The 27,503-nt window shown below is 41.3% G+C and overlaps 2 protein-coding genes across 2 annotated transcripts in view; both read right to left on the minus strand.

Moving 5' to 3' along the window:
- ELF2 (E74 like ETS transcription factor 2) overlaps positions 1-2,795 on the minus strand; it is a 54,193-nt gene extending 51,398 nt beyond the window's left edge. The window contains exon 1 of the mRNA XM_075709254.1: positions 2,779-2,795. The gene's annotated coding sequence lies outside the window, so the exon portion shown is untranslated. The remainder of the gene's footprint in view (positions 1-2,778) is intronic.
- Positions 33-27,152, minus strand: MGARP (mitochondria localized glutamic acid rich protein). The gene is made up of 7 exons (XM_075709259.1): positions 27,068-27,152; positions 25,288-25,391; positions 24,123-24,225; positions 19,297-19,530; positions 3,541-3,717; positions 2,779-2,842; positions 33-417 (listed from the first exon to the last, which is right to left on the minus strand). Exons 1-6 carry the CDS (start codon positions 27,150-27,152, stop codon positions 2,781-2,783), a joined length of 765 nt encoding a protein of 254 aa, XP_075565374.1. The 3' UTR covers positions 33-417; positions 2,779-2,780.
- Between the last annotated feature and the right edge of the window lie 351 nt (positions 27,153-27,503).

The following is a 27,503-nucleotide window of genomic DNA, read 5'->3' on the forward strand; positions in this document are numbered from 1 at the left end:
AATGTTTCAATGGTATTATTATGCGCCACAGGTTGGACCAAAAGTAGGAAATCAATGTATATAACGAGACAGCAAAGACCTAGAATGAGCTCACCTTACACGGTTTCAGTTAAGTCTACTGCTTCTCTTAGCACGTGTATTTATTACATGCTGGGTGGTGCTTTGACAGTTACTACTGGATGCTACTTACTAAAGCAGAGATGTTAATCACAGAAGCATCTCTCTAACCAACTTAAATCCTAATTAGGTTGTCTGTTGCAGCAATGAATAGTGGTCCTAATGAGCAGTGTGTGGTATGACAAACTGCACAATTTCTTTTATGTCTCCAAGGAAGAGTATGAGGTTTCACACAGGAATCAGCTGGTTGATTGCCGCAAATATTTCCATTAAACTTTCCAAAGGCTTCAGCACTGCTAACTGGGAAAAAGAAAAAAGAATCTGGTTTAGAGGAAGCAACAAGACACTATGTTTAGCAACAGACTTGATTCATCAGGTCTTTTTCTTTGCAAATATTCAAAGCACACTGTAAAGTTGACTACAAGTTATCAGTTAAGTGAATTACAGCATATAAACACTACTGCTGCATAAATCACGCTTATCTGATGGCGTGTGAAAACTTGCTCTGCTACCACCACCAAAGCCCAATTTCAAGGAATCCCTCAACTTCAGTTGTGTTGGTCAGGTATAAATGAACTCCCCTGCACGCTGGACGCATTCCACTAAGCCTTACTTCTACAAATAGTTACTTGCTTAACTTTAAGCACGAGGCAAACCAGTTGTGTTTGTTGAGATTACTGATACAAGTAGCTTCGTAGTAGTGTGAATTTGGGGCCAACTGCAACACACAGAAGAATTGCTGTGCTCTGAAAAGAAGGGGGAATAATAGTATATTCTCACTCAGGCATGCTCTCAGCATCAATTCAAGGCTTCATCTGAGGATTTCATCCATTACTACTACTTCTATCCCTTCACCAAATAATTAGTATTTTTTTTAAAAGTGAACTGGATACTAATTTGATTCTTACATCAACATTCTTTTGATTTTTTTTTTGCTTTGAATTCCCCCAAAAGTATGATTTGTTTTAATGCAAACTGAAAGTTAAGGTCTGTACCTTTGCAATCAAAGCATACACTAAAAAAAAAAAAAAATATATATATTAGTTCTTTCCTAACTGGGAATGCATTGTGGCTCTTGACTTGCAAATTGGAAAAAGTGAGCATGGCTTTCAATCCAGCAGCAACCTTCCAGCCCTAAGTAGTAAAATGTTTGATAAACATTTTTTTTTTTTTTCCTCAACAAGATTGAATCGGAATGTAGTAAGAGACAATTTTTGTAACCTTGTGGTGCTATATTCATAAAAAGACTTTTTTTGTCAAAAAGACCCCAAGCAGTTTAAGCAGAATTCAGTGGATGTGTATTCTGGTAGCAGATTCATCTATTTTTCACCTATTTTCAGTTTGTTCCTTCAAAGGTCCTTCCCTCCCACTCCCACCCATTTCAGTTACCGTCTCTGCCTTCATTAATTGAATTGGATATGTTGGGTTGCCATCTTTGTCTTTATAGGGAACAGCTATGCAATAAAATAGTTGTCTAAATCAAAATCTGGAATAACAATGCAACAATTTTTAGGGTTGCCAGATGTTTACAGAGAAAAATAGATTTATAATGTATAATTGTGGGATTGGCTTTGCTTTAATTTTTTTTCTTAGTTTCAAATGCTAAAACAACATGGAAAAAGACCATGCAGTTTAAGAACAATATTTACCTTTTATGACAAGAAGATAAGAGGCATTATGTTATTTTATATTGCATTGGATGATGGAATAAGCAAACATGCATTTGCAAAGGACTCCGGACATAATGATAAGGTTGTATATGTGTATTTAGAACATACCTTTTGAGGATACAATGAAAAATAACTTTCTCCGCTCTGTTTCCTTCTCCTCTTGCACAGCTGCTCCAAGAATGAGTGTATGAATTGTTAGCTAGCAGCAAATAATTTTGAGAATTCCTGACCTGGGAAGTTTATCTGCTTAACTCCAGTTGTTTCTGTTCTAGTTAATATCTCTTCTACCAAGATTTAGTTCATATTTCAACCAAACTTATTCCCTTAGCTTTCTATCACCATCCTACCATCCATTTTGGAAAGGGGAGTCACAGGAATAGCAACATAGTAAAAATATTGTGGACAAAGTTTTTTATTCTATAAAATAATAAAGCCAACTGAATGCGATACTAGCAAAACTGTAAGAATATTATATTCAGTATTTTTCATTAGCACAAACTAAAAGTGCAGAGAGACTAATCGTGAAAAAATGTCTTTAAAAAAAGAAACAGTCCAGAAGGTTACAACTTCACCATGTTTACACTGAAGATAACAAGAGAATTCACCCGTATAGGGCAATAATCCAGAAGTCCGGTATCTACAGATATTAAACCACTGTCCAAAGAACACTTTTTGCCTGGAAGAAAGCTACAACTCTTGGGTCTTTATCCAATTTGCATGGGGCTAAGTTAAAGCCATAAATAAATACCCAGCATGACAATTGATATAGAAATGTTTTGCTCCCGAGCCTCTAAAAGATGCCAGCAATGGTTCCCAAACAATAAGAAATACTTCAGTTAAGTTCTTTTTTGTGGTGTACTTGTTGGGAGCAGAAATACAAATTCACCATCAGAGCGCATGTCCAAACTTACCACATGCTGCAATTGCCACTAACCGAGAAAAAAAGAAAGGTGAAGAGCGGGAAACCATGCGCTGCAATTGTGCTGTGTACCTTTAGGGTTCCTTAGCAACTTCTTCCTTAGCAACTTCTTCAGGTGTCTTCTCCTCCTCGGAAACTGAAAATGGAGACAAAGCACAAATGAGACACCTTGGAAACAACTTATTCGATGACAAATAGTTGAGTAAGTTGTTTCCTTTATTCCAAAGGATCCTTTGGACTAAAGGGATACAATTTACCAAGTCATATCAGCTATACAGACATTTTTCCCTTTAGCTTTTGAATTCTAATTGTAAAAAGAGTTTAGAGGCCAAACTTCTAAACTCCTTTGAAAATCTCTGCAGTGATGATTTTAACACACATTTTTCTTTGCATTTAATTATATCGTTCAACTTCAATAGCAATATAAGATCGCTTATAGCTTCACTGAAACACTGTAAGGTTTATAAATATCACATGGCCTATATTTTTCTTTACAGCAATGTAATTTAAGAAAATTCTATCTTTCAAATTAAGTCAGATGTTAAAAAAGTGTGTTACATCATACGCAGCACGAGGGAGAATTTCTTGTTCTTCATGAACTTTACATCTAGACTGAGCAGGGCACTGAGCTCAAAACACCCCCGCGATCCAACTTAGCAATACCTATTTCTACTGCATGGGATATAATTTCAAAATTAAATTTTCTGCTAACACTGTGATGCCAAACACAGTCATCGCTAGCAGCCACACTGCGTCACTTGAGTTCTGCATGCTCTTGCAGCTAGTTCAGTGCAAACAGCCATTAGCGCTTTTCAGAGACAAAACATTTCAGACCCAGCTGTACTCTTGCACCTTCTGAAGTTTGCCCCGACTCCTCAGCACCAACGTCCTGGCTCCTTGGGGATGTCTCAGAAATCTCTTGAGCTGCTGAGGCTGCTCCTTCCTTGACACTGTCTAAGTTTTCCTCATGGGCAGAAGAAGCTGCAACATCCAAGACTTCACTCACAGTTTCTATGAATCAAATTAGAGAGATAATTGTCTTGTCTTTCCATTCACCGGCACAAATGAGGGCGAGCAGTCAAGGCTCACAAGGCATGAGGTACCTGCCTGACAAAGATGTTTGAAGTAACTGAAGACAACAGGATCTATCAGATGATTAAATTTTATCATGCAAATAAAAGTTTGCAAGTGGAATTCCAGGGAAAGTCTGACTCTTCCCAACCCTGGGGCAGAAAACTATAGACATGAGCTATTTTCATGTCTTCAGATGAAGGTAAGTATTCTCTAACATGCATATTCTCTTGCAGATACCCTTGTTTTATCTTCCAATTTCTGCCAAACTAATGATGTGCAAGATAATAATGGTAAAGTTTCCATGGAAATAATCCTCGTCTGATCAACACCATAGGATTACACATACACTCCACATAACCTTGCAAAGACGTCACAGGTAGTTTTAATGTAGAAATATCCTAACATCAGGCTGAAGATTCAGGCTGTGATTCCAGTGTAGCATGATTGCCAACTAGCCATTTTTCAATACTGCTTAAGGATAAAGCAATCTATCTGTACAAAAAGTTTGTAATAGGTAATATGTCTATATACAGATACACTCTGCAGGGATACTGAACACATCATCCAGCAGTTACATGTTATATTTTACTTGAATAAATTCTCTCTTACCATGTTCTTCTTCCTGTTGGAGGCCTTCAACATCACACACCTTAACTGCTCGGCAGGATAAGGTTTGCAAGGACTTTTTGTTGTTACAAATTGTGTCCTCTACTAAGCTACATGTATATTAAATACAGCTAACTAAACACCCTCATTAGAAGTTCAATAAATGCAGTAAAGAGGAGTTTCGCAGAGCTAGCATCCCATGCCTTTTTCCAAATACAGGCTTGCAGCTATTTAAATACAGCATATTCTGAACATCAATTATTTCACTTATTTTGCAGAACACTGGCTGAATTTTGAAGAAGCAACAGAAAAAAAAAAATCAGGAATTGCCATCTTTGTCTTTATAGGGAACAGCTATGCAATAAAAAATAGTACATTCGAAATTCAGAACATGAGCTATTTTATAGCTAGCATCACTTACGTAATGCAATATATTTGCTATGGTAACGAGCTGCTGGTTTTGACTTTGTAACATCAAACATTCAGTTTATATGACAAAAAACTCACTGTCTGGCTTGTAGTATTTCATCTTGCTAATTTTTGTTTATTTCTTGTGATGTTTTAGTGTTTTAATTTCTTTGCACTAAGAAGAGTAGATCAGTAAACAAGTAGAGGGAGCAACATGGACTTTCCTGCTTTTTAATAAAACCCCATTTCCTTTGAATGGGAATTGTGTTTATTTGTCACCTACAGGAATACCTGCCTTGAAAACAAATGTTAACACTTACACCACTTGTACTGAATGATTTGTGTCTGGTCTGAAGTATTCTTTATGGCTATCAGAAAGGCAATCTACTGCAACAAAATATGGATTCCTCCGAATGTGTCCATCCAGGTCTCTGCAGGGTAGCTGTCACTCCCTGAAATACAAACGGCCTCATTGCGACAGGCACCGCATTTTTTAAAACCTATGTCTGTACATATGAGTAATTGTCCTTGCTTACTGCAGAAGACTCCAGCTGGTACTTTTATTCAAGTGGCTTTCACATCCGTTCCTTGAGCACACGCGGCTAGAGTTTCGTAGCAGCCACCTTCCTGGTGCCACAGGCGAAGTGCTCTTTTCGAGGAGAAAGCTGGCAGAGCTGGCGGTCCGAGTGCCCTTGCTCACAGCAGCATCAGACGTGGCAGCTTGCACTGGGTCATTATCCATGCCTTGAGGCATTATCTCCAGCAAAGATCCACGCTGGCCCACGAAGATCTTTTTGGTATCATTCCTTTGGCCTATTGCATCTACTGCAAGCTATCTAAGTGTCTTTTGGTGCTTTGAGCACCATGAAAATAAGAACCAGTCTGTAACCATGAAGGCTATTTTGAGCATTAATCTGACACACGGAAACAAATCTCGGTGTATTTTTTGGTCATTTGTACACAGCTTGGTCTTGGAAAAAAAACACTCTGTATCCCGCTCACAAGGGCAACATGTTTTTCCCTGTCCTAGGGAATTGCTGTGATCCCAGGGCAACACCAGATGAATGATGACCTGGCAAGCTGAGAATGAGTCCTGTGCCTCTTTCAGAATCGGGACCACCACATGGCCCCTTCTCCGTGGGGAACATCAGGCATACTGCCCGAGTCCCTCCCATCCTCTCCTACTGGCCAGCTGGTAGCACAAAGCATTACAAAGTTTAGGAACTTCTTTTTTGTGTTTCCCTGGATGCTAAATTTAATCTCAGTGCTATTTGCCCCCCTCCCCCGCCTTTTTTATTTAAATCTGCTTGCATTTCATATTTTTTCAGTCCAGCTTAATCTCTCGCAGTTGTTCCATGTAAAATCCTGCAGTAACACCCTATTTCATAAAAGAGATTTTAATCTATGTCTGGTACAACGATGACTCATTTTCCACAATCCTTGGAAGGAGGATTTTACTTTTCTGTCTGTTCAATTATTGCAAAGTTGTTAATAAGCCTGTCGTGAAACTCTACAGCAATTAATAGATGTAATTGAAATAACTTCTAACTTTTGTTAGTTCAAATACTAAAAAATTTAAGCTGCTTTACTTTTTCCAAAAAGAGTTGTAGAGGAGATACAGAATCTTAACTGGTTCTGTGTTGTTTTCTGAATGATGATCAGTTTGAAATTTTGAGGTCCCCATATTTCCTTGTGCAGCGATGACTACAACCCATTTTGTCTATTTATGCCAGCTTTCTTACAATTTCTACAGGCTTTAACTGAACAAAATCATCTGCATTGTGCAACTGCTTCCCTGCAATGAAGACACATGGTATTTAAGTGCTGTTCGTATTATGTTCTCCACTGAATGCCCAGCTGCTTTATTATCGATATTATACAATACTACGTCAGCTCCTTAACATCTTTAACAAAACACCCACTTGCAGCGTTCCAGTCAAATAGGTCTCAGCCATATGATGATTTACCCTGACCCATACAATTTAAAATCTGCCAATTGACTGTTCTCAATTTTTTTAGTTTCTTCTTATATTCACAGAAGTGGGGTTGGTTGGTTTGGGAAAAAAACCCACATCATTCATCAATACCACTGGAGTTAAATGGTTTCATAATTTTACTGTTTCATTGAGTTATTGGTGTGTGGTGCCCCCCCCCCCCCCCCCCCATCTTAGTAGGATATATTATTCTACAGAAGTTACACACCTTACAGTTTCATACAAGGTATTACACTGGTAGCAAAATCTCAGCCTTTGTGTATTATATTAGCTATTTTTTTAAAAAAAATGATATTTATTTTTCTTATGCTTCTCCACCAGGCATTTGTCAATTTTAAGTTTTCCCCTGTAGCTAAGTAGCTAAGTCCCAGTATCAGTGGCTACAGTTTCCTTCAATTTTGCTAGGCATTTCTACATACTATTGCATTTACAGATCTGAACTAAGAGCTTAACTTCCTTGTGATTTCAACAAAAGGTAATATTAAAGAAGTCCAAGCCTCAGAGAAATCAAACTAATCACGTTTACTAACTGTAGGCAAGTGGTTAGGCTCCGCATATTGCATCAACAGCTGTTCTGAAAGCATTCAAAGGGATTTTAACATACCGAGGATTTTGAGGACAAACGTCCTCAGGCTAGTTAGACCCCCGACATATTTCCACTACGCAACCATCAGTACATAAGTCAACATCCCTGTACTATCCATTGCTTACGTGCAACGCTGACCCTAACACAGATATCACCTCCTTCTGCCCAGGATAGCTATATATGCACTCTCAAGTGGTCTTTAGCTCCTCTGCTTTACGAGATAACCATTTGGAGCAGAAATACATCCTTCCAAACTGCACATGCAGGAACAGAACATGACTGGGCAAGCACCAGCAGCACATTACATATGCACCAAACACAATACCAAACCATTTATATTAGGAAAACACATCTGGTTTGAGTTGAGTAAATACAGAAAAGGAAATTGATTTTACGGACAAAAGGAAATTAGTTGGGTTTTGGGGTTTTTTTGTTTGTTTTTTTGCTTTTTGTTTTTTTAATAAGGCAGCAGCATTAGGAAGCTCCAGTAACTCACTAGCACGATATCCAACATCTAGTTCCACCTAGAAATACAATTTTTAGGAAACGATCCCTATCATTTCAGTGAAAAAAAAAAAAAAGCTGCTTCCTGTATAAAGTAATTATTCCTGCAGTCTTCAAAGGCAGAATTTTTACTCTTACAAGTACTAAAGTTGCAGCACTGAGAGCACAGGACTCCACATTTCTGTGCATTCACAGTAGAACAGAAAACAAATCCAGGGCGTTTCTGCATCCTCATGATCATCAATTGAATTGCCTGAATATTAGCAAGCTCAGCATTCTCCCAGGAGAACAGAGAAGCAAGATAAGCAGGGACTTGCATGCCCAGTGTGACTGACTCATCTTTGCTCCAGCTAATAATAAAAAATAAAAAACACCGCACACAGATTGACTTCCTCCTGCTAATAACAAAAAAACCTGACACAAAACCAACACAAAACCCCACGCACAGGGATTGACTTTCAGAACCCAGATCCCACTGCTTGCATGGCCTCTACCCCCAAAGCTTTCAAGCATTGAAAACAAGCTTTCCGACTTTCCCGAGGGAGTTTTTATGCAGGATCAGCCTGGATTTTTGTCTGGGATGCAAAACTCTAGTCTGAAATTAAACGGGCTCACACTGGCAGTCGTGTCCTACCACCTGGGAAACAATGCGCTGTAGGATGATTTTGAAGGAGGCAGGTGACAGGCTGGTATGGAGCAAATTGAGTTGGCACGGATCATGATAAGCGGAATCTGAAATCTGCCAAGAACTTGGTTCTTGCAAGAATTTTTGTGGAAGGTACTGTTTCTGATAGCATTTCTACAGGGCATATATTGTCAGGCTTTAGCGCTCAGTGTTCATAAAGCTGGATTTTCCAAGCTGTGTTTCATACCACATGCCACGTGTGAAAGCTAACGAAGCAAACTACTAACTGTCCAATACGTACATATTATTTCATGCCAGGTTTCATTGACCACAATTCCTGAAGAAAGAAATGGGATATACGAGAACCAGGAGAAGAAACAAATAGTTGACCTGACTTATTCTACACGTCTACAGTCGTGTCAGCATTGCCAAGAGGAGTAAGCAGGCAAGTCAGGAGTGAGAAGTTCTGCTCCTCCGCCTAAGCAAGCTTGGACTATTCTGGGAGCAAGGTACACCCTCCTTCGGTACAACACTGAGGCTTCTTTAGTGCAAATTTAAACTACTGCTTTAAAGCTTAGAGCAGCCCTTCAAAAAACTCAGCCATGTTAGTGTGAGGGTTAGGTCTTCACACTTCCACTGAAGTAGCAGCTGGTTAGCAACTAATTGTTAAGAAAACAAACAAACAAAACTTATTTTACATATAGAAAGAAACTATTCTAAAAAGGAAAGAACTGCTTTCCTCCTTCCTCCTGTGGGTGAAGTACTTTACGTTGTGAAAGAAATAAATTTTTCTCTTAACATGTAAGAATAGAAGAAGCTGTCTCTCACAGAGCAGCATTAAAAGAAGGAAAAGTCCAAATTTTTAACAAAGCGTGGGGGCACTCTTGCAATTCAGAATTTCACTCCTACAGCAAAAGTTCTACCACCTTTGGCCAGTCAACTCAGCACCGCTGCAAATGCTCCTTGTTCAGAGTGCTTTTGTGTTGAAACTTTTATTATTTTTAGTATCTGTTGATACCAATTTATAGATTACGAATACAAATAGCCCATAGGCATAATTAAACTAACTTGTAGATTGTATTTTTAAATCTCACTGGACTTCAAGCTTGTACCTTGTATTTTTAAGTGGCTTTGTAAGTATGTTTTCCTTATTTACAATATATATGGAGAAGACAGCTGTTCCAGATTTTAAAATGAAAGCTACATTCAATTTTTTTCCTTGCTCAGGAAGAGGTGGGGTCTTCCCCCTCCCCTACATCCCCCAGGATGGAAGTTTCATAATAAGCTCATACAAGACAACAACAGCCTTCTCGGGAGTACAGCCTATATTTTTTCCCCCAGTTTAGCATTTCCCTACTAATATATTTAAAACTATCATATTTTGATTCTAATCCTAATCCTTTGATTCATTTTAGAAGTGGTATTTCCAGTTAGAAGCAACAACAACAAAAAATGAACAGCACTTGTTTCCTGCAATTTTTAAAGATATTTCAAAATACACTTTTTTCATATCATGACTTTTTTTTTTTTTAAGCAGTCAAGATGAGGCTGGTATCTGTAATGCAGAATGTCAGGTTCGATTACTTTTAAAAATATTCTTTGCAGAAGAATTTGGCTTTATAAAGCTAAAATAATACAAGTTAGCTAGCATAATACGAATGGAATCTGCCTGGAGCGCATGAACCAAAGCTGGAGTACAAAAAAGGGCTTTGATATTTCAAGCTGCCTATAACATCACCAATGTCACACACTAATTCCAAAGGGGAGAAAAAAAAAAGTCAAATTTAATTGTGAAAACAGAAACGGTATTTAATTTACAGTCTTTTAGAGAACTGCTCATACTAGCATGTGATGCTTTTGCTTACATAAAGCTTCTCCTCAGTGAGGTCTACTGAGGGGCTGGGGATGTCCCCTGAAATGTTAGGATAGGCAGAGCAAAAAATTCCCCATTCCTTTTCATAGTTTAAAGACCCACTAATGAAACACTAACAGTGGAGTAGAATTAACTTTTAAAAAGTCAAATCCTACCATGTTTGAAAAGTAATTCAAGAACGTATTAGAGAGTGCAAAATAGAGCGCAAGAGGTGGGGGTACCTGGCTCCCTCGGATCTAATCCAGGGGAGAACACAGCAGTAGCAGTACATTCCCTTTAAGACCAACTTAACATACTTTCATTCCATCACCAACTTTAAGGAAAATGGAAAAGAAGTTCCTTCAACAATGGCTTTTGTTCTAAATCCTGAGGTGGTGGTGACAGCTAAGGTCCCCTTCCTTCCTTTCATCAGAAGCCCCCTGCCACCCCAGGTACCGCTGACTTGGGTTCAGCACCTCCTCCCTCTGCTTACAGGGGCTCAAACCACCCTCAGCCACCTCAGCAAGAGGAAGAGGGGGAAATAATCATCACCGAGTCAGTTTGGGACAAAACAGGCAAAACCATGCATATGTCCGGGTAAAGTGAGCAGGTGCTTCAGGTTTCATTGGCCAGGAAGACACAGGGAGCTCGGCACGCAAGGCTTGCCAATACACACCGGGAACATCCCAAGCACCAGGAACGTCACTCAGGACTACTTGAAATGCTCTCTCTCTGCTCAGTGGCCTTGTATTCAGTGACCATGTAACATTATAATCAGCTAGAGTATGTTATCCATCTCTTCCGAAAGGAAAAAACACTTAACAAACGTTTGGCTTAAAATGGAAAAAAAAAAAAATCTACTGGATGGTTAACCACATACCAATGCCTCTCTCTGACACTTGAATTCAGCACTTGAGCTTCAGACAGGAAAAAATAAACCTCTCAGCTCTATGAGCTAAACCGAATCAGGGAACTAACAATTGTTTAGAAAAGCACTGATTATTTTTCAGTCCGATCAGTTCCTTGAATGCACAGGACAGGAACTGGTAGTGGCTGGCGACTGCTGAAGCCCACGTTGCTCTCAAGAAATTGTTTGCGGAACTGCCCTGTCCCGACCACCCACGAAGGTGGCCTCAGCCTTCCCTACCTGTAATACCCCACTAGAGCCCACGGGCGTCAGGAGTTTTCTCTTGGCATTTCAGCTATTCTGTAAGTTAAACCCAAACCAGAGGCTTAGAGCCCAAGGTCTTTGAGAAACTGATGAACAAAGAAAGGCTGGGATTTCTAATAATCCTGCCACTATAAAAATATGACAGCTTTTTCGTTTTGCAAGCCATCTATAATTAATCCAAATAAAAATCCCTGAGGTCCAGCTGAAAGCCTAAACCATGGCGTTACGAAGCACATTTTTACAAAAAAAAATTTTTTTCTTCACTCCATACAGCAAGAAAAGAAACAACTTCATTCAACCAAACATTTCACAGGTTGGTTGTGCCTAATGTAGGTCACTAGTTCCTAAGAAAAGCCTCATTAGTTCATACTAATGACCAGAAGACTCGCTTCAATGGGAGATTATTCTACAATAGATGATTAAAAAAAGATTCAGAGATGCCTGTAATGGTCAGTATAAAAGCATAACAGCGCATACCACATTAATCCAGAATAGTTTATAACACCTCACATAATTTCAGGTATATAGTTTTATATTCTGTAACAAGGATTTGTAGCAATGAGAAGCAATTCACATTGTGTTTCATTGGTTGTTTTAAACATCTAGCCACTGACTGGAATGGATCACGAAGAAAACTAGTGCAAGTTAACATAAACGGCATATATGAAAATGCACTAATAATTTGATGTGTGAAATCTTTCAGAAGCTCTAAAAAACCTTTTAATTAAAAAGTTAGGCATTTTCTTTAACAATCTTCATACAAAGCGATGCACCAAGTTTTACCCACTTACATTGTTTTCAAAGGAGCAACCAAAGTTTGACATGTTGTTTCTTGAAAAGGATGTTTCTCTCTGCAATGTGAAACGCTGCCCAAAACTTAATATAAAAACCCCCATCATTACCATTCTGGTTTGAACTGCCACCGCAGGAGAACAGGAAGGAGTCCTGTTGCCATTTTCTCTAAAGTAGGACACTAATAATGTTCTTCTGCATGCTGTATTTACAGAAAATTTTCACAGGTAATACTACTTAAGGTAAAGTAAATGCTAACAGTTTTTGTTGACCGAAGTTTGGTTTTGCTTTCCAAGTTAAAGAAATAAAGCTATTTTAGAATTTTTTTTTAAAGTCTTGACAATGAGCTATAGATATTTTATTAGTAAAAAGCAGTAAATCCATTTTCTCCTTTACAGTGCCAGTCATTTAGGTATTATTCACTTCATGTCCTTTTACCAGCTTTAATCATTTTTTAAGAAGCTACTTGTCCCCTTGTTCTACAATAGACAAATGGGAAGACAGTTACTTTACATAGTTGTCCCCCTCTTACTCTTTTGCACTTTTAGCTGGGAAGTTCTAGGGTTTTTTCCATTTTACTGGAATCTTCCTCCCCAGCACACTGCTTGCTGTAAAATTCTCTCTTCGGCTACGGTGTTCAAAACCAAACAGTCTCTCCATTTACCAACTTGTGTCTTCAGATGCTCACAACTTTCACAGAAGTCTTTTCTAAATATTGTTCACATTCTTCCTACAGAGATCTTCCAGTTATGCTATGACGACTCATCTACAAGCTCAGTTTCATGAAGGAAAAACAGGAGGAAGGGAGAAGAGACTAGTGGCCAGTGTTTGGCAATCCGAGAGATGCAAGATAAATGCAGCAGGCCAAGGGACAGACAAAGAAAGTGATAAATGTGAAGCAGAAATACTCAACAGAGGTTCCACAGATATGGGTACTTCCCCAGTAGGATAATATTCACCTAATTCAACTTTCTAGAGCCTAATTTAGCTAGCTTAGTCCACCGTAATCAATGAAGAGAAAAAAATCCTCTAAAAGGAGATTCAGAATAGAAAACCTTTATTACAGTTGGTAATTAAGCACAGATTTTGTCAAACGATATGAATACTTTCCCTGATTCTGTCTTCTGTTACACCAATCTACGCCTAGAGACTCATTTCATGCCATGACGTTATACGTATGAAAACGACAGATAATAGGCCTGTTATGAGATGCTTCTGATCTATACAAGCAAGGTTGAGAAGTGAAAAAAAAAAAGTGTCGTTATTTCCACGAGGTCCAACTGCGAACAAGTGGTATAATCATAAGGGATAAGGTTTGTTCATCCCTATGCACGCTGCATCTTACCTCAACGCCTAAGCCTGTAAAGAGCTGCAGGTTGCACAGCTTTTCCTCCACCCTCCGTCTCACACAAATGCCTAGAAGGATGTGTTTGCTCTACTGAGCAACGTCATTCTGAAAGCCTCTTAAAAAGTATGAGCAATTGCAAATTACTTTGAGGACTTGTCAGCACTCTTCAAAATACTCCCAGTGTCAGAGCATTCGAATACGCATCCAGAGTTTGGTAACTTACCAAGCAAAAACAATGCACACTGATTATGTCGGGTGTTTTTGTCTGCTTGGCATCACTGTGCGATCAGGTTAGCAAAAGTCCTGTCCAGAAAACAGTAACTCCTGTCCAGGGCACCCTATATTTGTTTCTCTAGGCTGCAGACAACCGGCACTGTAATGCCATTCAAAGCTCAACATGGAAAACACTGGCACATTCAGACACTAATCCTCCCCAAACCTAGTTACTCACTCAAATGGTGTTTGAAATAATAGAGATGAGACCACATCCTCCAACACTTACAAAATTAGAAAAGAACCTATGCTACAGAAGTCAGGAGTCCAAGAAAGCATGGGTTTGGACTAATTGCTTTTGATATTCCACTTGATAATGCCAAAACCTCAAGCCTCAATACTGAAGTTGGAAAGAAGTTTATAGCGGCAATCCAAGAACTAAAAGTCACAGATGCAACAACACTGCCTAATCCAAATAGCAGCTTGACAATCTGTGCATTTTACAGCATTTGTTCTATCTGAAGAAAAATTGATCTCAATTTATGGCCCCCAGACACAGGGTACACTAGGAGAACAGCAGGAAGCTTACCAGCATCAAGCAGTAAACATGAGTGACAGCGCAACAGCTCAAGTAATAAAAAGGAACAGAAAACTAGAATTTAGAGGAAGCTAAAACCTTGGGAACAGAGTTACATGGCACAGTACTTTTTTTGGCAATGCTATTTCACAGAATTCCAGATACCAGTAGTGGGTTGTAAATTGCTTAAATTGAGGCAAGGAGAAAATTCCAGCCAGGTACAATTGTAATTAACTTTCTAAAATTGAAATTACCCTGATTAAGTATTACGTACCTACCTCCAACCTGGGGTTTTTTTGTTTGGTTTGGGTTTGGGTTTTTTTGCACATCTGTGTATAATCACACATTCATGTTATCTGTATACATACATAGGTATGTATACTGGAGCTGGGGACAAATGTCCATCGGCACCTTGCACTTCCAAACAGATTACAGAAAGTCTTATACATTAAAAGAAACAATTGCGTTTGAAAAAGCAGAGGTTTACTGGTAACAATAAAAACACTTGCACCCTCATCTGCAGAAGTAACATCAAGCTACCAATAAAAGTTATTTAAATAAGTATTCTTTTTCAAAGTAAGCCTGCATTTCCCTTGGCAGTTCTGAAAGAAAAATAATTCTCTACCTCACTAGAAATTTAGATACACTTTCTTCCTCTGAATGGAGACAACGCAAATGATGAAGATGGTTAAATACAAAACTGAAGGGTATCTCCAGAAGGATTTTAATTATAAAATTATTTTTTTAAAAACACAAATAGCTGTTGACTGCAGGCCAAATGAAGTACTACATAAAGAGCAGAGAACTTTTGAATCAAAATACCATCTTCGTATATTTTAAGTATTATGCCAATGGCAACTAGCTTTTACATACCTTAAAGGGAAGGGATACTGGTTTAACCCTGTGCATGCAAGACCACGCGCTGCTTGTTAAACCCTTCACACGGTCAAAAGCCAGAGGCCCCCGTCAATGCCTCGGAGATCCGAGGGAAGAACGCTTCAGCCGCCGTGCTGCTCCCCTGCAGACGGGGCCCGGAGGAGAGGAGCAGCGGAACGCTAGGGCGGCCCGGCGGCAGGAGCCTCTGCAGCCTCCCAGGGCAGGACTCGGGACACACGGCAGTCACAGCGGGACTTAGCCCCAGTGGGGGAACCTCACGTGAACGGCTTGTGAGATCCACAGGGTTCACCCTTGACGTAGGCACACCCGTCACAGTTATTTACAATAGCCTTCACCGGTGACCAGTGGCGTGAGGGAACTGTTCTCAGAAGCAAGTTTTAACATCCCAGAAACGGCAAAGATCAGGCAACGCTACACCGGGGAGAACACTCCCTTGCTTTAGAAACTAGTAATTACTGAGGGGAAGTACAGCTTCTGCTGCTTCATATGAAATGCTTTAGCTAATATGTGATATCCTGATTAGAGGTTGGAAGGAAGATGGCTGAAACAACATGCAAAAGTTTCTCAACGATTTTATATTCCCACAGGTTCATTTCCGCCAGCTTCACCACACAGCAAAGAATAGCCACTGCAGCAAGATTTGACAGAGGACACCTGAAACAACCCTCAGAATTTTAATTATTTATAAGGTAACAGAAGCGTTGCTCTAGTGCTGTTTTCTTTAGTATGTTGCCAGAGAAAATAGATGCAAGAAATCAGTAATTTCTAAATGGCACATCCACTTCCAGTCAACACCAGCAGCACAGCAACTAACAGTTACAAGACTTATTTCCTCTTATAAAATGGTGACCACTAACTACATGAAGTCACTGTGTCTAAAATTAGATCCTCAGACTTAATCCACTTATGCACAACATTTCTCCGGGAAGATCCTAGCTGCTTCCTCTTCAAGAGAGTGGCAGGAGTATTTACCATACGGAAGATCTTATGCTATCCAACAATTAACAAATATTCCTAGGTTAGCATTGTGAAAGGAGTATTCAACCACTTGCAGATACAAGCAAGTGCCCACTCCTTAAAGTGAAATTTTGCAATTGCTCTGTAGAGCAACAGAGGTAAACACTGCAAGACATTTTAAAACATATCTCAACAGCTCTAATACACTAACTTTAACATATACCAGACTACTTCCTTGCTAAATTAAATGGTCTAAATATTCATAGAATCATAGAATGGGTTGGGTTGGAAGGGACCTTAAAGATCGTCTAGCTCCAACCCCCCGGCCACGGGCAGTGACACTGTCCACTAGACCAGGCTGCTCAAAGCCCCGTCCAACCTGGCCTTCAGCGCTTCCAGGGATGGGGCACCCACAGCTTCTCTGGGCAACCGGTTCCAGTGCCTCACCACCCTCAGAGTGAAGACTTTATCTACCCTCTTTCAGTTTAGAGCCGCTACCCCTTGTCCTATCACTACCTGCCCTTGTAAAAAGTCCCCCTCCAGCTTTCTTGTAGGCCCCCTTCAGGTACTGAAAGGCTGCAATAAGGTCTCCCTGCAGCCTTCTCTTCTCCAGGCTGAGCAACCCCAACTCTCTCAGCCTGTCTTCACAGGAGAGGTGCTCCAGCCCTCAGATCATCTTCATGGCCCTCCTCTGGACTCACTCCAACAGGTCCATGTCCTTCTTGTGCTCGGGGCCCCGGAGCTGGACACAGTGCTCCAGGTGGGGTCTCACGAGAGCAGAATAGAGGGGGCAAGTCACCTCCCTCAACCTGCTGGCCACGCTTCTTTTGATGCAGCCCAGGACACGGTTGGCTTTCTGGGCTGCAAGCGCACGTTGCCGGGTCATGCTCATCCATCAGCACCCCCAAGTCCTTCTCCTCAGAGCCAGTCTCAATCCACTCTCTGTGCAGGCTGTATTTGTGCTTGGGATTGCCCCGACCCATGTGCAGGACCTGGCACTTGGTGTTGTTGAACATCACGAGGTTCGCACAGGCACACCTTTCAAGCCTGCCAAGGCCCCTCTGACGGCATCCCTTCCCTCCAGTGCGTCGACTGCACCACTCAGCTTGGTGTCATCGGCAAACTTGCTGAGATGCACTCAGTCCCACTGTCCACAGCGCCGACAAAGATGTTAAACAGTGCCAGTCCCAATACCAGCCCCTGAGGAAAGCCACTAGTCACTGGTCTCCACTTGGACATCGAACCGTTGACCACAACTCTGAGTGCAACCATCCAGCCAATTCCTTATCCAGCGAGTGGTCCATCCGTCAAATCCGTGTCTCTCCACTTTAGAGACAAGGATGTCGTGTGGGACAGTGTCAAATGCTTTGCACAAGTCCAGGTAGGTGATGTCAGTTGCTTTTCCCTTACCCACCAATGCTGTAAACCCCTCGTAGAAGGCCACCAAATTTGTCATAGAAATGGAAATTTTTAAGGCTTTAGATATTTTAACTACTACCTTATATTTTTTCCTATGTAAACAGTAATAGTTACTACAAATATACTCACTTGTACTTTTTATTAGCTCTATTACTTTTAGCAGATCGGACCAAGTATTCTTTTAAAATGTTATTTGTAACGGACTGGTTTGCAGACAAGCACAGGAGCTATTCACACATGAATTAAAATCCCATTCATACCTAGACCCTTCACAAAAGTCAGCCATTTGAAGTGCTGCACCATTTCTCAAGTTCATTTGTTAAAAAGGCAATTAAGAGGCATCCATTCCTCACTGGAGTCACCAAGGAAAAAGGTGAAAACAATTTCTGAATCTGCTAATACCTTTCAAGGTACTATGATAACCTCCCATGGACTAGCAGTCAAAATACTTTTAATCTCAGTTTGACCTGCATTTTAGATATATCTTCTCAAGTAGAGGTTGGTTTCTCAAAGTCAGTCAAACATAGGTGTGCAGTAAAGATTCCGTGTTTAACTGAAGCTGAAAACTGCTTCAGTGGTTTTCATATTTGCTACAGCCACACTGAAGCCTTCTCTTCCAAAGCAAGAATTAGAATGAAGTTTCTCTTTCATGATAGGCTAGCAAGTTTTTTTTGTTGGTGGTGGTGGTTTGTTTGGTTTTTAAGTGAAGACACCAGATACAAACATTTGCTGCTTTCCTATTGACTGAGAAATTGCAATTGCTTTATGTGTGTCCCTTCTGACTTTAGCTGAACACATCAAGAGGTACGAGGATAAGCCATTGCTCTATCCTTACAGGTTAGCAGTAAAAAAAAAAGTTTGCTAAAAAAATCAAGTTCAATTATAATCCTGTATTTTGTACAACTTATGGATAGGTTTGCATTTGTATTATTGTGATTTTTTAAAATTACAGTAAACCAAAATATTTCAAACAACCTGACCGTTCAACATACTGAGTGTGTAGCCACTAACTGATTTAAGCGTCTAATACCAATTTGATGTTTTATTGAATTTTGAAATTTTAGCCTAGTATATCCTTAACACTGAGATCATGACAACATTTTGGTTGCTATGCAAAGTTCTGTTCAAGTTACATTGACAGAACAGCTATAATTACTTTCGGTGAGTATCTCAGGAATGGCCAGTGAAATAAAATGTTTAGATTCCTTAACAAACCTTTAAGAACCAGGTCACCGAAACAACTGTTCAACAGGCCAAGATACATGCTCACCTCAATATATGACCTTAAAGAAGAGAAACAGAATGGTGTAGTAAAATAAACTTTTCATTCTACTAGTTTTGGACAGTAACTCTGGTGCCACAGGCAGCATGCTTTTAGAGACACTGATTTAATAAACTTCATTACCTTATGTTCATGATATGTCAAGGTAACACCTGAATTAGTTTTCACTGCAGGACAAACTCTGTTAGGAATACTGACGTTTGTTCGCAATGCTCTGTAGTAAGAGGCAGAGTTTTAGAACCCACACCACACACACACACGCAAGAACCGCATTCATAAGTTAACCTTGCACGGCAGCAGCTTCTGAATTAGCAGCAACTTCCAAATTAGCAGCAGCTTCCTGCTGTGCTTCCTCCGCAGCAGGGGGTGCCTCTGGAGCCGGTAAGTCATTCTCCCCTCCAGTTTCTGGGGACACCCCAGCACTCTCATCCTGTGCTGCAGGTCCAGCAGCAGCTACTGCATCAGCCTCTTCCGTGGCTGTCTTTGCTTCAGTGACTTCAGCCGTCTCGTCTTCATCACCTTTTAAGGATTTATTTAATACAATAAAGAGAGTAAAGCGCATGCATGCAACACAAATTCACCAACTACTTTTCACCACCATCCTCATTTAAATTTAAAATGGGAAGCTAAGCTTTGGGATCAGAATTTATAAAGTCAAGAAATTGATAATTAATGCCCCCGTACTGTCTAATGTGGCACCAGAAAAGCCGTTTACAAGATGAAGAAACCATATTCTTAATTACTGAGGTTCGTAACTGCTTCAGTGTAATACAGAAAGAAACTGTGGCTTACAGCAAGTGACTACAAGAGGTGAGAGTGCAGGGAAGGATAAGAAAGGGCCACACCAAGCCTTGCTTCAAACCCACTCTGCTGAAAGGGCCAGTGATAGTGCACTCGTGGGCGTCACAGGGAGCCGGATTCTTGTCCAGTTCGCACCAGCAGCGGAGTTACCGCACTGGGAATTAGGCATTTGCTACCTTACTTGGAAGCTCTTGCGGAGTTTATTATCCATCAGGCTCACAGCTTAGCACTGCAACCCAAGGTGTGGCTTCAGTTTGCACAGGGCTGTTTTCCAGGTGGCTAACTTGGCTGGCAATAGCTCCAATAACGCCGAGCCCAACAAGTGATTAGTTTTCAGATGGGTTTTGTGCCACCTCTTAGCTCTACACTGCCACCGGTACTCTGCTATCCCTATTCACCCTGCCTTCCTCAAAGCCATATTGAATGCACTGCGACCACTGCAAGAGCCACGGCACGCAAGTAAGAAAGGGAAGGTCTGCAGGGCGGAATAAAACAGGGGACCCTTACTGAAACTATGTGTATATAAGTAAGAAAATAACTTGGTAATTTTAAGTGGTCAGACTCATTTTACTGGAGATATGACCACTTATGACTGACCATTTTCTTCCTACAAGCCCCAGTTGTCTTTTAAATACTTGTCTACACTGCTGTGGGTCGGACTCTTTAGAATCTGAAAAACTCAGTGTTTCCCAATCATGCATTACTTCAAACTCAGCTGAGACAAGTCATTAAAAACTAACAGCACAAAGCGACAAGGATGCACAATCACCATGCAAACATGCGCTAAGATCAAGTTAACAAAAGAAAGTTATATACCAAGTGTTCATTGCAAGTTTACCACTAGAACCAACTCACCATGTGAAAAATAGAACTGGAAATCAAGTTTGTAACACAGTGTAAACTAAGTGAGAATAGAAAGGAAAGAGCTTAAAGAGACATAGTCAGAATTTATTTCATTCTTCTATATCTGTTTAAAAGCTAAACAGATCAATTTTAATTCTTGGTTTTCTTATGCTAGCGCAAGCTCATGTTTTTGTGTCCAACTTTAAACACAAGGCTATTCACTCCTTAGTAAAAGTCAAAGCTTTGTATTATGCAACCTGATCATGTCCCTTTAAGAGAATGCTAGATTTAAAAAAAAAAAACAAAACTAAGTTGATTACACAAAGAAAAGACTAACAGCCAAGCTCAGCATTCAGTACATTTTATTGGACAGTCAAATATAGAGTGCATTCATTCAGAACAGCCAGCTTCTCAATCTCAGAACTGCCTTCTACAACGCAGATTCAGTAATAAGCTCAATATGGTTTGGCCTTGCAAACATAGGTAGTTCTTTTCAAGTCCCACAAGTATGGAGTTTTACAATAGAAGGTATAAAGTCATCCCAAGGTAGGCTGCAAGGTACGCAATGGTGAACGACTGTCCTTTCTTTGTATTTAACTTCCTCAGGTTTGGAAACAGATTTCCCTTGTATTTTAGTCTGGAAAGTGTAAAAGCAGAGTATAGATTAGAAAGATTGAATCAGCTTGCATCAAGTTAAAAAGAAAAGTCATTGCTAAAGAAGAAGGAAATCAGGAACAAGTTTAAAGGAGACACATGCAAATGGAAGACAAAACTCAGTATTTGCTAAATAAGCAAGTAGAATGTTCTGGAAGGCAAACATCATTTTACAGTTCAAATGATGCCCCAGACTTCCTACTGCTACTTCGAGTCAGGCTTCTGCCAGGGGCTTTTTTAAATCCCTCCCTCCCTAAATTTGAGAGTAGCTGTCAGTTAAGAAGAGCTACAGAAAATTTTCTATTAGATCTTTTTTTAAATGTCTGATATCATTAAAATACCATTAAATATCACTTCAACCCTCTAAGAAACAAACAAGCCTAGAATAGCATGTGATTGTTTCTCTTGTTTTGACAGCCTTGTTTGCTGTCAAAGCAAATGTGTAAAGCACATGCAGTGCTTTATAATAGACATTTGGGGTTTGGGCACAAGGGGAGAATTTTCCTTGGGATGAGAAACCACAAAAATAATTTGTGTCAGGAGAGTCTCTCTCTGATCATCTGCTCCCTGGTATTAAGTTCTTCCAGCTAGAAAGTTCTCCTCTTACCATAGGACATGTAGCAAATATGCCATGAATGTGCTGTTTGGCATGCTGCTTTTCTATCCACCGCTTCATATTGCTACCAGCACTGTTTTATAGCTTACTTTAAGCTTGATTTTATGTAACCCTAAAAAATATTAGATTACTTTGAGAACAGAATTTTTAATTGCTCTTATCAGCAATGCTTACTGTGAAAAAGTGTAAGGACTAACTGAATCTAAAGAATGTGTGGGGAAAGAAGCTGCAGTGGCGCTTCTGGGAAAAGCAATACTACGGTAACATCTGTGACAAGATACACGCAAAAATACAACTGCAGAGAACAGGGGAAAAGCGGCGGGGAAGAGAAACATCAATCCTTTTGAGAAAGCACACAGAGGATTCCATAGGAAAAGTAAGAACAGAAACCTCTTTTGGGAGGATACAGTTGGGAATGAAGAAGGATTTTAAAAAGAGCTGATTCAACAGTAGTTTTGTATCGTGAATTGGAATTAGCTACTCAGAAGTCCAATTCAAAACTCTGGGTTGAGCATTTATTCAGAAGTCAAATGTTGAAAATAATATAAGAAACAAGTTTCAACTGTGTTCGCTGTATGGCCTCAGCAATGTTTTGGACTTCTTACTGTTGATAATAAGGAAGGCAGCAATCATCTGCCATTGGCTGTGACATTTCTGTAAATTACTAAGCAGCCCCAAAGCATCAGATTATGGGAAGTCTGGAGAGCACCCGAACTCAGAATTAAGTAAGTTACAGAGCCTTCAGTGGGTCAACAGCACCACTGACTCGGCAGGTATCCCATTCAAACATTTTGGTAGACTAGGGTTAAAACTCAGTACCTTGCAGAAGTGAACCTTAAGAGAAAAAGAGGGAATACGCTGACATCATTTTGAGTGCCCTGGAAGGTTTGCTTCATGCTTTCACACCTACCATGTTCTTCTGACTACGTTAGTCAGAACGTAACGAGTGTAACCCTCCTTTCTTCCCCAAACAGCAGATGACTAGGTCACTAGGAGAAAATGTCTACTTTGGTCCAGGTTAGATTTTTTTTATTTTAGGGACAAGGAAGGATTGCATTAAAATTGTGGCCGAATTCTCAGCATTTAAAGAATTCAGTTTAAAAACTGTATTGCTTCCAGCTGCTTAAGAGAAAGGAAATTAAGGTGGTTTGCCATTTTCAATCTTAAAATCTGTAATTTTAAAGTTCTAAAACTAAAGGATGTGTTGTGGAACCTCAAGACTAACAACTTCAAAAGAAACAATTTTAGAGGCAGACAATTCAAAGCATGTTCTCACAGCGAAGGCAAAATTTAAACTCAGCATACTTTATTCAAATCTATTCTTTGCGTGCATATGAATAAATCAATTCTCTAGATGTCAGCATCAGAAAAAATAAGGCACAGCTTCAAGAGCTATGGCTTCATTAATTTATTTAATTTTTAAATAACAACTAAATAAAAATATAAAAGATCCTTAAGAAGTCATTTTTTCCAGTTGCTCTTCCTAGCAAGGCCATGCTTGCCAAAGTTCTATCTTTTATATTAATGCCACCGTAACACTAATTGATGTAGACGGAGACAACATTCCATTACAAGTATCTGAACTAACATGGTCTAATTATTTAAGCATGAAGAGCTAAGGAAGGATTTGCCATACATTTAGGTGGTGTCTGATTTTCATTTAATCCTAAATTAAAAAGAACAAAATCAAAGTTGTGGGACAAGAAATGGGTCCCAGTTACAATATTTTTTAAAAATGTAGGGTTTTTTTCCTATTGAACTGTGTTCCCTGATGGCATGTGGCCTGGAGCCAAACTGTCGACTGAGAAAAAGATATTATCTCCTTCCCTCCCAACAAACAAAAGAACAAAACTGATTTTGACAGCATTATGCATTTAGTCAAGTTTCATTAAGCTTCCAGCAAATCAAATGCAAATACCCAATATACAATTAATGGTTGGCACATCAACTCCTTCCATGCAAAGAGACTCCTGCAGGTTGATCACAGCCCAGATTCACTGCGTAAACATTAAGTCCATTCCCAAAATTTGTGCCGAAGTAGCTCTGTAACAGAACACTGCACAACCACCTTTGTCTTTACTCCCAGTCACAGAGCTCAGGCAAGGACTTGGACAGGTTTAAGGCCCAATTAGACACTCTAGAAATCTGTTCCAGATCCTCATGTACCCGGGGAACAAGAGAGAAGAGCGCAACTCACCCTTGCTTGGCCAAGGTTTATTTTTCCGTGCCTCAGCTCTCTCATGAAGAATATTCATGTGTTCAATATAGTTGCTACGAGATGAACTGACTGTTCTGTAGGCCTGAAAGGAAATTATACCCAAACTTATTGCTACATCCCTACAAAGTTACCAAACAAAAAGAGGGGAGAGGGAGAGAAGGGTTTTCAAGCAACTGCTACTGCTCATCTTAAAAGACATATCAAATTATGCTAAGCAAGGTTAAAAAAAAAAAAACTACCTTGCTATACTAACATTTTTATACATTTCATATTTCTCCATTGTTAGAAAGCAAAGACAATATACCATACCGCTTTCAAAGTGCTGCGGTGTTTCAGGAATTGAACACAGTATTTTAAAAGACAATTGCAGTCAGATTATTTTAAGAAAAAAAACTACAGTAAAAAGGTGACAGCAAGAGAATTTATTATTCCTCCAGATATGCAGTCACACAGGTTTGATATTTTGAACAAGTAGAAGCTACTTACCATTCAAGAGGATTATTTTGTGGGAGCGGGAAACATGCACCTCTCTGGGATGGGCTAGACACTATCTCAAGTCTTGGGGGATGAAAGGAAGCTATGAAATGGGGGCTTTAGGGACGTGAAGCACACAGTCCGATATATTTAGATGCAGGGAAGAGAACGATTACCAAAAAGCTTGACAAAAGCAGATGTTTACAAAACTTTAATGTGCTTTTTCTAAGTAATTAATATTCTTATCTTTCATTGTGCCCCAATTAACAAGGTTCATAATCTTCCCCGTGTGGCTTCAGACAGCTTGCTTCACATCTGTCTTGCCTGCTTTGATATAGTCTTAATGTTTGTTTGACAAGAAGGGGCAAGGGGTTAGAGGCAGATGCCTTACTCCATCTTTGGACACATTGATTCCACAGTTTTAAACATGTTTGCCACTAAGAATGACAACAGCACTAGATATCAAAGTAACAGTGAAACAGGCAAGCAACAGGCATTCAGTTTCACCAGTTCTCTTGAACTGATTTTTAAGTTAGGCTATATTTAATTCTATGCTACAACATCCACATTCTATTGACGGTTTGCGTCTTGACCATATTATTTAACCCAGAACACACCTTACGCCATGCCAACCCAGAAAGCACAAGCAGCTCCATTCCCAAACACTTACATAAAATAAACCACCAAAAGCAGCAACACCAGCAAGGAGATAGTAAATCATGCTCTCTCCAGAAGAGCCAGGAACACTCCCAGATGACATCTGGCGAAGAGGTGCTATAAAAACCATTATTGAAATTGATGTAAAGTGCTGCTAAAATACGATCACAAAATAGAATGACGGAATCTGAACTTTCTATGGGAAAGGATCATTTAAGAAGATGTAACGAAGCAGAGAGGTACAGCTTCGCGACTGAGTAACACAGGGCATGGTGCCTAACTAAACTAGCTACATGGCTCAGCTCTTCCTAAGAGCGTAAGATTTTCTACGAACTATGCTGTCTGCCTATCAGCTTCCAAGTACTGGATGCAGTCTACATAGACTGAGGAACTACCCAAGGAACATTTAAAAAAAAAACAAAACAAAACAAAACAAGACACGAACATAAAACAGTTCCTGCCTGAGGTACGTAAAAGAATCTGTCCTTAGCCTTGCAGTCATGATCAGCAAAGGTAACAAATCCTCTTCAGTTTAATAACAGAGCACTTCAACAAAAAGCCTTTTCCTTGGAATCGACATTCTTTCATCATAACTTGTAACTTCAATTATTGGCCAACAGGGCAGACAGGCAGGATTACACAATTTTATCCCTGATCGAGTATGTATTCACTATGATGGCAGTGTTAGCCGTTTATTTTTGCTCACTGTTTCTGTAGTTCTGATGCTTGCTACAGCCTTGGATTCTTTGGTACATCTCAGAAGGAGACCCACAAAAACCCACACATCATTCTGTTCGTCAACAAAGCTTTCAGCTGAATTTTGTGACTTCATCCCAGACGAGTGGCAGAGACGAGAAACGCCTCATTGAAAGGGTGCTCATTAAACATAAAATGGCTCTGAGCGCTGCAATCGGGAGCTGCAAAAATAGTCTCAATCTCAAAATATTGCCATCGTGTGCCAGATTATGTTTAGCATCATCTGTCTCATGACAGGCTTTTCGGACTCCTCTTCAAGCACCAGGCACCCTAATGGATCTTCTTACATTTACGCATACGTTCTGTAGTGGTTTCTCCTGAGCACCTTCTTCTTAAAAGCTGCACATTATAGGTAGGCGCTCCGTGAGCCTGCAATCATCCGATGCAGCCGGAAGATTTTTTTTGCCACTGGTTACACAATTCCTGATGCACCAAAAGCCATGGCTGCAACACACCAGGCTGATTCACGCTCCCTCCCGGTGCTGAGAGACCACGGAGGAAACCACCGCTTTGACAATTTTTTTTACCCCTTTATTTTTGTTGTTGCGAGGTGGAACCGAAGACAGCGGCGGCCCGCTCGCTGCGGGGGCGGGGGGGGGGGGGGTTTACACCTGCCCGCCACCGAGCCGGTTTCCACGGAGCGGCGGCGGGGGGGGGGGGGGGGGCACGGCCCCACCGCAGCCGCTTCTCCCAGGGGCGATCGCCCTCCCGCTCCGCGGAGGCGGGGGCTCCCCGCCGGGGGTGTCGCGGCAGCCGGCCGCGGCGGCGGGGATGACCGAGCAGCCTGCGCGGCTCCCGCCCGCCCCCTCACACCGCGGGCAGCCGCGGGCAACGGCTCCAACGGACCCCGCCAACGGCCGCGCCGCGCGCCCCCCGCCGCAGCCCCCGGCTCGCGACCTTGGCGCGTTCCCCCCCCCCCCCCGGCGCGGACAGGCGGCGGCGGCAGCGGCGCGCCGCCCCCCCGACCCCCCCGCCCCGCTTGTCCCCTTGACCTCTACCCGGCCCCGGGTCTTGCTCCGGGGCTGGCCCCCGCGTACCACGCTGCTTGAGGCGGCCCGCGGCAGAGGGAGCCCTGCTCAGGCGAGAGGCCAGCGCCTGCGAGGCGGCCCTGCAGAGATACATGGCGGCGGGAGCCGGGGAGCGGAGCGGAGCGGGCACCGCGGGCTGCCTGACAGCGCGGGGCTGCGGCGGCGGCAGACAGACAGACAGCCAGCAGCGATCCTCCCGCCCCCTGCGCGGCGGGGCGGGGCCACCGGGGGGGGCGGGGCCACCGGGGGGGGCGGGGCCGGCGCCAGCCCCGCCCCCGGCCACGTGCCGGCGCACCTGGGCGGCAGCGGGGGCTGCTGGGACCGCGATCGCACCTGCCCGGGAGCGGGAAAAGGCAAGGTGGCGAGGCACGCACTGCTGCTTTGCTAAAGGTCTCCGAGAGCGTTCCTTCGCCAGCGATTCCTGGCAAGAGACCTGGAGAAATCA

The sequence above is a fragment of the Pelecanus crispus genome, chromosome 4, assembly GCF_030463565.1.
Source record: "Pelecanus crispus isolate bPelCri1 chromosome 4, bPelCri1.pri, whole genome shotgun sequence".
Classification (NCBI taxonomy): domain Eukaryota; kingdom Metazoa; phylum Chordata; class Aves; order Pelecaniformes; family Pelecanidae; genus Pelecanus; species Pelecanus crispus.